Here is a 13,505-nt window from a genome sequence, read left to right on the forward strand (position 1 = left end):
ATGCTCTTAGCAGGATGATCAAGCTACTTACACATAACACTATTTTCAAGGTTTTCCACAATTAAAAAGTAGTACTAATTAAAAAAGGAAAAGCCAAAAATATTTAGTGTTCAGCGTCTCAGGGAATAAAAAGATGCCAGGTGTCACTTCAAGCCTCCAGCTCCCGCAAGCTCTGTCTTCACCCAACCTGGCATATAACTAGGCACCACTTCTAGTTCTCCCAATTTGTATGAAAGCATTAAAAAGAATAGAGCAGATTTTCTTAAGCAAGGAGGGAAGTTATGTTGCATAACCCACCACAACATTGTAAAGTCATCTCATTAGTTGCCAGGGGCTTGGCAGGGAAGTGGGGGGGAAATGAGGAGCTATTTAATGGGTATAGAGTTTCAGTTTTGCAAGATGAAAAAGTTCTGGAGATTAGTTGCACAATAATGTGAATAGACTTAACATTACTCAACTGTACACTTAAAAGTCACCAACATGGTAAAATTTATGTTATGTGTTTTCACCACAATTTTTTAAAAAGCTAATGCAAAAAAGGAAAATGGTCATTAGAGTTTCTTGCTGCCCCCACTCTTCTTCTAAGAATTGCTGCAAGGATTCACTATCTGAGGCTCACTTCATATGCACCCAAATGCTCTCTCCTTCCCAAATTGCTCTCCAGGGAACATAAAATTTCTCGCCCCTTTATATCTAGAGCCATTCACCACAAACCCTAAATGTCATTAGACAAAACAAAGTGCCCCCTGACAGCAGGAAGTGCTGTCGTTAGAAGGTATTTGACGTTTATCCCAGCCTAAAATCCATATCCCATATGGATTTTTTAAATACATATGGTTTGCATCCCAACAGGAATTCTGGTGAAGAAGAGTATTAAGATATTTAGGTTTATACCCCCAAAAAAAGTAGAACTATAGGTAATGAGATGTTGTTCTGTACAATATAGAACACTGTTATTGCTTTATGATATACTAGGTGTTTGTGTGTGTGTAGCATCCTAAGGTCTTCACTGAGGGTGACTCTCTCTTACCTTCTTATAACCCCCGCAGAATAAGACATAATATATGACCACTAGCATTCATTGAATAAAATGAAACTGTTTGCCTGAGGGAAAAGATTCCTAAAATTCAAGCACAATAATCAGGTTTCCAGGGCAAAAATGGAGCTATCGATAAGTTTAAGTCATGTGACATTCGAAACATTGGCATTCATGAATTAATCAGTCATGCATAGGCTTAACACATGTTCACACTGAAAACTAAAAAAATAACGTAAGATAATACTGGTGGTAACCAAATGAAAAAATCTATTAGATTCTTGGAATAAAAATTTACACATGTTTTTGCTTTAATGCTCATTGCTTCGTTTTGACTATTCTCATCTGAGAGGCTTTCGTAGTCATCGTTCCGTGCTGGGAACAGGCGAGCAATAAACTCTTCATGTTGACAGTGAATTTCTTTTCACATCAGGAGAAAAAGAAATTTCCTTATTTTCTCCCTAATTACACTACATCTTCCCACACTGGATACACTTCTCCCGCTTGCCTAAAGGATGAACTATTGCATTCCGAAACAGGAGTCCAAAGATACTTGATTTGAAAGTGAAAAGGTAAATGTATTCTTCGTGCACTAGAGCGTGAGTCCTATGGGATCGCAGAAACAACTCTTCAGACTCAATGCCTTGGTATCTAGCCTACTCACGATACAGCCAGTTCTAAGAAGGTTAAATCAAGATATTCTCTTAACAGCAACTCAAGCCAACTTTGAAACACATTTTTCCAAGACCCAGATTGGGGTTGAATGAGGTCAGAGCCCAGGAGAGGGCACTTGCTCCCCACCCCCTTTCCTCCCTGTCCGCCCCATCCCGCGGCTGCCTGAGGATGGAGCTCGTAAGGGCTTTAAATTACACACCGTGTGAGTGAGTCGCTACTACCCCCCCCCCCCCCCGTATCCACCCCAATCAACAGGACAGATTGAACAAGATGAAGTAAGAGAGAAACCGCAGGCTCCTGTTCCAAGAATGCCGGCTTGAGCCACACCATCCCATCTCTGCTCTCTGCCCAGGGTTTATAGCAAGCTCCTCCTGAAATGGACTCCCGTCCTCTGGAAAGTGCCCCGTGGGAAAGGACCCAGCCAAGCATCTCTCTGCAAGGGACAAAGCCAACTTAAGTACTTCCGTTTTCTACTTGGCTTCTTCAAATACTACTGGTCCCATCCACTTAAAAAAAAGTAAGAATTTAATTTTCCTCTCCCAGCTTCCCACACAGAAGATTATATTTAGGAAGCTAAATATTCTACAGTTGCTGAGCAGACTTTTTATTTATTCCTTGAATGTCAGTGTTATCTTTATTTGGGTGGGGGGTGAGGATGGAGGTATCTGGTTTAAATTTATGTTGCATTTTAATATCCCTGAATTAACAGGCACAATTTGTTAAAACTAAATGGAAAAAAACATCGTCAGGACTAATTGCAGTATTTGAAAACTCTGTTATAGTAGAATTTAAAACACTTCTGAAAATATTTTAAAAATGGCATTTTTATAGTATCTACATGATGGCCAAAGTCAACAATAATCATTATACCACATATCTTCTATAACATTGAAATGAAGGACATTTAAGTCATTTTTATTAATGTAAGCATTACTCAAGAGTGTCTCAAACTTTTCCAACAAGGCATCTTGTTGGATGGCTACCAGGCTTCTCAAAAAAAAAAAAGTAAGGTACCATAGTAAAGGTCCAAGGTATCTGCGTATATTTTCCATGTGGTCACAAGCAGCCAATGAATGATAAGATACTTTTCAACATGCGTATGAGGAAGAAAATGCAGACAGTTTCAGTGTTTTCTATGGGATTATTTCTTAATTGCATTTCCAGATGGATGTTCAAGACCAGTGTAGCAGAGTCCCAGAATGCTAAGACTTCCCCATTTTCTATCATTTTCCTTTCCAAGACATCAAGCAATACACTGATGTAAGACCTGAAAGAAATTTCTGGAGAGACCGCTTGGATAACAAGATATTACAGCACACAACTGAAGCTAGGAAATTGTTTATTTGTGGAAGTGACATCAGTTTCTGGACTTACTAGACTCTGTCTGAGAAAAGGCAAGTTCAATGTGTACCACAGAGACACCTGTCACTGTCTTCTCAGATTAGATGGGAGGACTTTAAGAAGGATTGAAGCTATTGCTCAATTTGGCTTAAAAAAAAAATTGTTCCAAGTACCTTAGCTTAACGAAAAGAAGAGAGCATCAGAACCTCTATCCCTTATTCACATATCCAAAGAGATGCTTCTCTTGTCATTTTACACATACAAAAATAAATTACTAGGTTTTTTTTTTTAAAGATTTTATTTATTTATTTGAGAGAGAGAATGAGATAGAGAGAGAGCATGAGAGGGGGGAGGGTCAGAAGAAGAAGCAGACTCCCTGCTGAGCAGGGAGCCTGATGCGGGACTCGATCCCGGGACTCCAGGATCATGACCTGAGCCGAAGGCAGTCGCTTAACCAACTGAGCCACCCAGGCGCCCCAAATTACTAGTTCTTAAATCCTTCATTCAAAAAAACGATTTCACTAGAGAAGGAAATTAACATTAAGTGAGCAATTATTTTGCCAAGCACTGTGCTAGATCTATTCATTCTCACATTTAATTCCCACAACAACAATGTGAGATCAATATTGTTGTCTCCACTTTGCAGTTCAGAAAATTGAGGTTTATTCATTACCCTAATCTCTACCTGATGATAAAAGCATATTCTTCATTGCAATGCAATTAAAACCAGATTACAGCTCAGCTTTGGATCATCTAGAGGTCAAAGGATGATCTCCAAAACACAGCAACATGGTTAAATTTCAAGACAAATGTGGTGCCAACTCAGACCATCCTTCAAAACAAAGAGGGAGGTTGGGCATGATCTCGTTTTCAAATAGAAGGAAATTGAAGCCTAAAGAAAATTATTCCTTGAATCTCAGTGTTATCTTTATTTGGGGGGGTGAGGATGGAGGTATTCTGGTACAGAAAAGTAGTGATTTTTTTTTTCCATCATTCTTAGAAGTGGACATAGAATTGTGCCTCCTTTCTCTGGACGTGTGTGCTAAACCAGCTCAACCCAACTACCGCCTCTAATAGGCAGAGAGAATTTAGAAACCAAGTTCCAGGAAAGGAATCCGCATAAAATAGAATCAATGTACCCATTACCCCCATGCTGAGGCCTAAGGCCCACAAACGAACATTATAAAGAGATGCTCCTTTTAACACCTACCTTACCCCAAAGTCTCTTGCCCAACTTTTGCATTAATAGAGACATCAAGAGAAATGTTTGTCACGGCTATTCTTACACAGGGCTTTTTTTGGCTTCTGTGAAAATAGAAGCACCACGAATTACATGCTCCAACATGTCCACATTCTTGGCAAAGCAACAGAATCTAGGGGGTCAAATTGGTGAGAGAATATCTACCAGATAGCTACTTTATAGCTCCATTTTATAACACAAGAATGTGTAATGGAGATCAGAAAGTCAGAACCAACTTTACAAGGTTGTCCTCGAGGCACATTATGGCAACCTCGCAAACCAGAAACAAACAAACAAAAAAAACCCCGCTACTTATCAAAGTAATTTAAGCCCATACGTTTCCCAAAAGCTATAAGGGAAAGAAAGCTACCAAGATGCAGAATCTGAGATGGAGGTGGAAATAGCAAATTGGTTCAGACCAAAATTTGACCTCAGGTTTCTCATCTCTAAAGTGGAGACATTATAGTTAGCTTACACAATTACGGCGAGGCTCACATGAGATTGCGTGGAAGAGTCACTTGCCCAGCAATACGCAATGTGCACAGTGGGATTTAAATCTGAGGCTTATGCAAAGAGTAGGGATGGCAGTAATCACCTGGCATCCTCTATCTTTCATTTGGCAAGTTTTTAAGGCTCCTGTGGAGATAATCAAGAGTCCGTTTATCCTCGAGCAAATAGTGACAATCAGAAGGCACTTGGCGTACATTTGTCACCTATGTCAACCATTACTATGTGTAGAGAGCACATGACACTGACTCTGAAGAGGGCCTGCTCCACAGAACGGATTGCTCCTTTGCTACATAAAACATTTTCATCACTTTCGATACAGAGACGTCCTGCGGCAGAATGACTTAAATTTATAGGCTTATGCTAAGCATGGAAAGAAGAATGTGCTTTTAGATGTCATTTTCTGTGTTAGCTTTCCCCTCTCAATTCCCACTGTTTTGTTTTTGAGCCAATCATGCCCTGGAGTATAGAATAAAGGTAGCAGGCTACCGCCCCGGACAGAGGCAACCCTAACCAAATGGCTTGACAGTTGGTAAATGTTTATAACAAACTTGGTCATATCCTTCACGGCACAAACAAGCACTTATTTAAATGATTTAAGGTGTGAAGTTGGGAATGTTCCCTCCAGTCATGAAGACGTAAAGCAATACCATATTTTAAGGGAAGGGGATGGGGGGATCAAAACCCATGAGCCAGAAAGAAGCCTCTCAACTGCTTATCTTGTTAAGGCTCAGTGAAGACGAAATAGTCTCGTTGGATTAAAATAATTAAATAGACCTAATTTCTCGGGGTACCTGGGTGACTCAGTCGTTAAGCATCTACCTTCGGCTCAGGTCATGATCCCAGCGTCCTGGGATCAAGCCCCGAATCAGGCAATCTGCTCAGCAGGAAGCCTGCTTCTCTCTCTCCCACTCCCCCTGCTTGTGTTCCCTCTTTTGCTGTGTCTCTCTCTGTCAAATAAATAAATAAAATCTTTAAAAATAAATAAATAAATAAATAGGCCTAATTTCTAATATATATGTCAAATGGAATTAAAACCATAAAATCCAAATGGATCTTGAGATGCTCTAACAGAAAAATTGTCTGGAGAATTGCCAGGGGCGCTATGAATCCTGTAAAGAACAATCCATGAACCAGGGAAGACCATTAATGTTCCCAAAGGAAAAAAAAAAATTTGTCAATACAAAAGAAATAGAATTCACGATCCATCATTTGATGGAGGAAGCAGAACCTGAATATGTTTTTACTGTTCTATTTCCAAAACATGCATACTCCTTATTTTCATCTAACTGCCATGATAATAAAATAGCTTTGAGGTGACATTAAAATAAAGGAGAAAAAAAAAAAAACTGGGACTGCGGGGGGAAAAATCTAGTTTTTATTTTACAACCCCAACTATACCACCAGCAACCTATGCACAGCTCTTTTGTGAGGACAGAATCCAAGTGGGGAAAGCTGTGTGTGTGGTGGAGCATGCCAGACAGAAAAGCACACTGAGAGCTGAGTCTTTCTCCATGGTGAGAAAAAGCGATATTCGGGATATGGTTAGCTATCAGGAGCTAGAGGAACTGGGTTGAAGACCCTGCATGGGGTGCAGGAGAAGGAGGAGATAAGACGGCTGATAGCGCAGAGGAAATTTTAGAGGCGAACAGAGCTGTCCTTTGACATCTGGGTGGTGATCAGCATAACCCTCCCACCTTCTCTACTCTTTGTAATCTCTGCAGAACTGATACTGGTCTGTTGAGCGGGTGTCTGTTGGAGGACTGTGACAATGCCCTGGACTGTGGTAAGAGGTAAGAAGGAGGACTCCTCCAAGAAGCCTAGTCACACCTGAGTCAGGTTGGGTTGATTTTTTTATTTTTATTTTATTTTTTTTAAGATTTTATTTATTTATTTATTTATTTGAGAGAGAGAGAGCAGGAGAGGGGGGAGGGTCTGAGGGAGAAGCAGACTCCCTGACGAGCAGGGAGCCCGATGTGGGACTCGATCCCGGGACTCCAGGATCATGACCTGAGCCGAAGGCAGTTGCTTAACCAACTGAGCCACCCAGGCGCCCCAATTTTTTTATTTTTAGAGACCACTCTAGTACTGGAACACAGGCTCTTCCAATCTGACCTGGCTACTTCCAGGTTTTTAACTCAGTGCCCTGGGTACTGAGATCAGAACAGGAACCCACCAAAAAGGACATTGTTTTGGATTGCACAAGGGCTCATTCTTGGTTCTTCCCACCTCTGTCAAGGGCTGTTCAGGACTGGGGGTCCCACGTGTGAATGACTTCAGGATACCAGTCACACCCACAAATGGGAAGAACTGCTGGGTGTAAGACAATGGGGGACATCAGGCCTGATAGGTGGTAGAGGTTGCAGAGCCTAAAGGCTTTCAAAATCAATACTTAGAGGGAAAAAAAAAAAGTAGTGACTAAGTAAATGTCTGTGCGCAGGATTCAAGACCCCTATTAGATTTGTCTAAGTGTGACTGCAAAGTGAGATACTCAGGAGCACGTCTGGCCCACGGCCAGTATTCAGGTCTTCGGACCGAACCTCTTCCTAAAGCCATCTTTGCCTGGAATCCCCATATATCATCTAAAGAAAATTGAAATGTCATAAATTAGCTCCTTTCAAATGATTCTGGTGTACTGAAATGGGATCTCTTTGATAGGTCATCTGTAAACTACACACACAAAATAGTTTTCTCGCAGATCAAACCAGACAGTATTCAGAATGTTTAACTTAAAATAATTATATTCTACTGAAAGTTGTCAGAGGACTGGGGAGGGGTTGGGGCGGAGGAGAGAAAAGAAGATTATTCTGAAGCCCCCCTCCACCCCCCACCCCCGCCCATTACAAGTCACCTCTGCACAGTTTACCACTACATCACTCATCAAAATGGGCCACAGGGGCAATGGCAACCAGCCCTGCTCCCAGGCTCCAGAGCTCCTGATACATAGGAGCTTGCTTACGCTGTAAATTCTGCATATTCTGGTGTTATCGCCAGATACGCAGACAGGCATATTACATGCGAGTTACATGACTTTGGAGCTCTAGAAACGGAATCCTTGATGACTTGAAAACTCCCCACTCTGTCTCCAAGTCAGTCTTTTCTCAGTGAGGTCCCTTGTGCATTCACTATATCTTGTGAAGCTAAAGAGGAAAAAGGAAAGACTCTGGATAGATCCTTACCTGTAGCTGCTGGTCTAATTCTGGAAAGACCAGAGGAATGGCGTCTTCAGGAGGCGTATCATCTAGAACATGAAAATAAAAGGATTCTTCACTATAGAGCTCTTTCTCTTCTGGTAGGCGTCCTGCTCTCACCATCTTTGGATTTATACAATTAAATCATCAGTATATACTGCTTTAATTATTCTCATCACTTCAGGTGGGGACACAGAGAATACAGAAGACAATCTTGTTCATTTTTGGTACAAACAGAAGCCTGGAGAGCATAGCTGGCCTGGCCAAAATTTTGCAAACAAATATCAGAATCCTCAACTGTCCAGTCTGGAAGCTCTATAATTAAGAAGCACAATATTCTCATGGTAGCCAAAACCAGATTCCCTGGCATGCAGGAAAGTGCTTTAACAAGGCGCTAATGAGGTGATCAGAACAACCTCAATGGGACAGAAGAATGTGTTAGTGAAAAATAGAAGCTCTACTCTGAGTGACTCCAATGGGGGCTTTGATGTCCTTACCACAAATCACCACCACCAGGCAGTTACCCAGAGCCTCGTCTGGGTTCCGGTGAGCAACAGGCAGCAATCCAGGCAGGGGGTTCTTCCCTGCACGGCAGGCAGCAGTCCCCACATGAGGCCCCGTGCACTGCCTTGATGTGGGGGAACCTGAGCGAAGACAGCCATGGCCACTCTGTCCCCAAATGCCTTACACTGACTGACAGACAATAGGCGGCAGGTGTCAATGGATCAGAAGATGTTCTCAGAAGCATCCGAGGAAACCTGAGAGATGTTTGGCCTAAAATACCCAAGTCACCCCCAAATGTCTTCGAGAACATACTGTGACCCAGCCACAGGACTAGAGCACAGCCCCTTGTCAGCAGAACCTCATATGTCCAGGCGGACTCTGGCTCTGCTAGGCCATCCATTCCCATCCCCTCCATGTTGGCAACACCTACCCCGGGACAGATGACTATGAGAATAAGACAAAAGACAAGCTAAAGAATTGTTTAAAAACCAAATCTGTTTTACACTGTAACAAAGAAAGGAAAGTTCGGGCGCCTGGGTGGCTCAGTTGGTTAAGCGACTGCCTTCCGCTCAGGTCATGATCCTGGAGTCCCGGGATCGAGTCCCACGTCGGGCTCCCTGCTCGGCAGGGAGTCTGCCTCTCCCTCTGACCCTCCCCCCTCTCATGTGCTCGCTCTCTCTCATTCTCTCTCAAATAAATAAATAAAATCTTTAAAAAAAAAAAAAAAAAGAAGAAGTTCCAGGCCAGGGGCGTCTGGGTGGCTCAGTTGGTTAAGCGACTGCCTTTGGCTCAGGTCATGATCCTGGAGTCCCTGAATCAAGTCCTGCATCGGGCTCCCTGCTCGGCAGTGAGTCTGCTTCTCCCTCTGACCCTCCTCCCTCTAATGCTCTCTGTCTCTCATTCTCTCTCTCGCAAATAAATAAAATCTTAAAAAAAAAAAAATTAAAAAAAAAAAGAAAGTTCATGGCTTTCATGTTCTCACTATCATAACCAAATCTGTTTATAAAAATGTGCTGTTCTGTTTGAACAAGAGCATGTGCTATGGGCCACACCCGATGCCAGAACAAGTCTCCTCTCCCTACTCCTCGACAGCATGGTCCAGAATAAAACTCAGCATGCAAGGAGCTCCTGGCTTCTCAGGCAGTACAGTTCTTTGAAGGCACCAAAGATAATTACCAGGAAGATAATTCAAACAAGGACAGTCTTTGCCTCTGCCAAACACCTCAAGGGTCACAGCAGTTAATAGCTTCTGGTATATTTTAGCCAAGAGTAGTATAATAATACTCGCATTTAAAAGTGGCTTAAGACAATGGTAACGCATTGCCCAATTTGCATCCACTTTTTCCTGTGCCAGACTGTGGCTGCCCACAGTTTCACTAACTCTGTTCTGCTTCACACAGGAGGTAGAAATGGGGAAAAGCTCCCCAAGACCCTTGCTGCAGGCTGGAGGACTGAATCAAGAGGACACAAGGAGATCCGATCCCCAGGCCCTCTCAGGGCTCTCTTCCTACTCAGAATGACAACTTCTGCCAGATACTGTGGCTCTTCAAGTCCACCCCTTCATCTGCAAACAGTTGGCCAAAAGACAGAGATATTCACTTGCTGCTACCGACCCTTTACAGATAGCCTTCATTATGAAAGCTGTCGTTTGTAACCTGATTTGGGTCTAAGGCACATTTAAATGTACCTCAATAAAATATCAATAAGCCAGACATCATGATTATGTCAGTTCATTGAGTTCGAGGCCAGAACAACTTGACCCAGGTAAATGGGAACCTATTACACTTTGGCATCCCACCCCTAATAATCACAGACGAACAGGCACTTGTTAGAAGGAGAAACCACTTCTGTAAAGTACCAGAATAGATAGTGCCTTCCAGAATCCTAAAAGTCAGCCAGGAAGGGAGCTCAAGGCTTCCTGGGATTTAATCCACCTTGCTGCCTGTGAAGTCACACTCCTTCCTGCTTAATTACAAAAAAGAAGAAGCAAGTTACTCAATGGCTTCACTGTAGTAAAGTAAATAGCCAATACAGGTATGCCCCAGAATTAATACACCACATTGTAGAAATCTACATCATCACCTATAGTCAAACCGTGGCACTTATAGGTAAACATGCTGATAATTTTGTGGACGAGGCTGAAGATTGGATTTCTTGAGTTAAAAAAAAAAATTGTCTAACTCACTGACATAGAAACATGTAATGAGGGGCGCCTGGGGGGCTCAGTTGGTTGAGCAACTGCCTTCAGCTCAGGTCATGATCCCAGGGCCCTGGGATCGAGCCCCACCTTGGGCTCCCTGCTCAGCAGGAAGCCTGCTTTTCCCTCTGCCACTCCCCCTGCTTGTGTTCCCTCTCTCGCTCTCTCTCTCTCTGTCAATTAAATAAATAAATTAAATCTTAAAAAAAAAAAAAAAAGAAACATGTAATGGATGTTGTAATGACAAGCAAAATAAAGATAAGACTTTGGTTAAAGAAGGTTCACGTTGGATTAATCCAAGCGGGAAACGGCAGCGGAAATAAGAAAACCGAAGACAGATGTAAGGAGACGACCGAGAGTCTGAAAGCCAGGCCTGCCTTCCACTGCCTGATGCCATCTGGTTCGTCTGGCATCCCTGCCGGCCAGAAATTTCAGGGCTTGCAAAGCTGCTTACAAAGCTGCTCTGAGTTGATGTGCGGTGTGTTTTCTTTTAAACAGCGGCTGCCTTCTTTGACTGGTTTTAAAAATAGGCAAGTATTCTAAAAGCAGAATGATGAATCACAGGATTGGGCCAAAAGGAAAGAAGGAAAATGATTCAGACAGACTAGTAGCACAGCTGTTCCACCAACATTTGGCCAAATCGTTGTAAAACATTTTGACAGTGACATTGGATCGGCGTTCCTGAGAGCAGTTAGGTTTGTTTTGACAATTCAGAAGCACAAAGTGGATTGTACAGTAGCTATACAAGAGAAGAGACCTTCTCTCTGGCAAATTTGGCTTTTTTTTTTTTAAAGGAGAGCAGTTACCAGATATGCTTATAATATGACAAAATCAGAATGCAAGTACATTTTTATTAAAATATATTTATTTACCAAATAGTCATTGAATGCCTTTGATGTGCGAGGCAGGGACTCAGGCTCTTGCTAAATTGGCAAATCACTTTGTCATGTTTTTTTAATGTATTATTATTTAAAAAAATAATTCACTGACTTCATTTTTCAAAACGCCACTGTGGGCTTTAGTGGACCAAGCAAAATGCATCCTAAAAATTTTTAAAGAACGGAATATAAAGGAAAGAATTTAAAGGGTTGTTTTTGGGTGTTTTTTTGTTGTTGTTTTTTTGATAAGCAGATGTTCGCTGCCTGTTTTGCAAAACACGTGACTAAGTCAATGGTACTTAAGATAGAACTTTCTTATTGGTATCCCAACCATTATGACATGCCATAGTACATAGTCTCAGCATCCCTGGAACAGCTGTTGAGTTGCTTCTGTGGTTATTCTGTTTCAGATTTCCTTAAATTGTCTTCTCTCTGTTCCTCTGTGAATCAGATAAGTGGAACCTACTGGGTCTGTAATCCAAATCCTCACTGTTATTTAGCAATGAGAGCTATGTGGTCAGAGTTTTCAGAGAATGCTGCAGCTGGATGGGGCTAAGCCATCATCTGGTCCAGGACTCCGTGCAGAGCAAAGGACAAGGGCCCCAACAAAGGAAATGAGTCTCGTAAGACTAAGGGGTGTTTCCCAGCGCAGGGCTCTTCCCTATACTACTCTGCTCTTCTTCGCTTTCTGGGCCATGAGCTCCCCGACTTTTGTATTTCATGAGACAGTGAAATTTTCCTCAAAACATTGGGAATCATGCCTTAGAGTGTCCAACTTTTTATTCAGCTGGTGAAGATGACTCAGAACACCTACCATGTATCATTAGTGTCTCTTTATGACAGAGAGAACATTTTAGCCCCCAAATCTTAAGACAAACATAATCATAGAAAAGTGTCCATTATAATGGATAAATTTAGCTTTAGAGACAAAAGCAAACACACATCAAGAAAACCTCACTGCCGTGCCCTTTTTTCTTTCGTCGTACTTCGGAGAAGTGACGACTTCATCAAAGCCAGACCAGGCCTGCAAAGCAGCAGTTGAGAACCACTGTTCTAGGCAATATCTTGACCGGACTTTGGGATCCATTATCTCCCCCTTCCACTGGGCTCTCCAACCCGGGCATAACTGCGGGCAAATCCTTGGCAGGAAGAGTTTAGGTTTCCACACAGAGAAGACCTCAGGACAGAGATAAACCACGCTCAGAGGGCATTCCCAAGCCCCACCCCACTCCCCAGCCAGAAACTCAAGAGGCAGCCCTGCCCAGAATCCATTCCATTTGACTGCATTTTCTGCAGTCCGGGCTGGCCCCAGGGGCACGTGTGCTCACAGACACACAGAGCCCTTCCCCCAGGTGCGGCTCCTGGTGTAATGTTCTAGCGAGAGTACTTGAAATTCTTGGGCAAGTAGCCCTGGGTGTTAGTAGTGTGCCTCCACAAATTACGTAGCTATCCTGCCCGCTGGAGTCCTGAAGATAATCCTTCGGGCACTGGGAACAGACTCACACTTAGGAGGCAGATGGGTTTGGGCAACAGCTAGGGTGCCAAGGCTCATGCAAAAAGGTTACTGGAACTGTGAAAGCTTCTAACCACTCAAGACACAGTGGGTCAGTCCACATTCTGTAGGGCTCAGGTCAGCCACTTTTTTAATGTGGACAACCAACATAATCTCTTCGAGACTTGGTTTCTCCTCTTCTGTCTCAAAAACTTATTAGTAAAGGAATGCATATGTCAATTCATTCAGCCTAAAGCCGGGCACCTAGGAAATAATCAGTAATAATAATGAATATTTAATATAACTGAGCTTACTTTCCATTCCTTTTCAGCATAAACCCAACCAAAGGGGTAATGGGGGGCAAGGCACCTGCACGTGGATGTGTGCATATGAGAGTATGTGTATGATGGTGAGGGTTGAAGGTATTATTTCTCATCTGAATAA

At 42.6% G+C, this 13,505-nt stretch overlaps 1 protein-coding gene and 1 long non-coding RNA gene across 7 annotated transcripts in view; one reads left to right on the forward strand and one right to left on the reverse strand.

Annotated features, from left to right (window-relative positions):
* MAP3K7CL (MAP3K7 C-terminal like) overlaps positions 1-13,505 on the reverse strand; it is a 93,591-nt gene that overhangs the window by 14,286 nt on the left and 65,800 nt on the right. For all 6 annotated transcript variants that reach the window (XM_054504120.2, XM_064579778.1, XM_045902600.3 and 3 more), the window contains one exon: positions 7,979-8,040. In XM_054504120.2, the coding sequence (XP_054360095.1) occupies positions 7,979-8,040 (62 nt within the window). The remainder of the gene's footprint in view (positions 1-7,978; positions 8,041-13,505) is intronic.
* LOC123863246 (uncharacterized) lies at positions 1,752-10,183 on the forward strand. The gene is made up of 3 exons (XR_010407815.1): positions 1,752-2,228; positions 6,524-6,592; positions 9,895-10,183. It is a non-coding gene; the product is annotated as an uncharacterized LOC123863246 (long non-coding RNA).

This window comes from Mirounga angustirostris, unplaced genomic scaffold, assembly GCF_029215605.1.
Source record: "Mirounga angustirostris isolate CCGP_5_RB_7025 unplaced genomic scaffold, mMirAng1.0.hap1 SCAF_1, whole genome shotgun sequence".
Classification (NCBI taxonomy): domain Eukaryota; kingdom Metazoa; phylum Chordata; class Mammalia; order Carnivora; family Phocidae; genus Mirounga; species Mirounga angustirostris.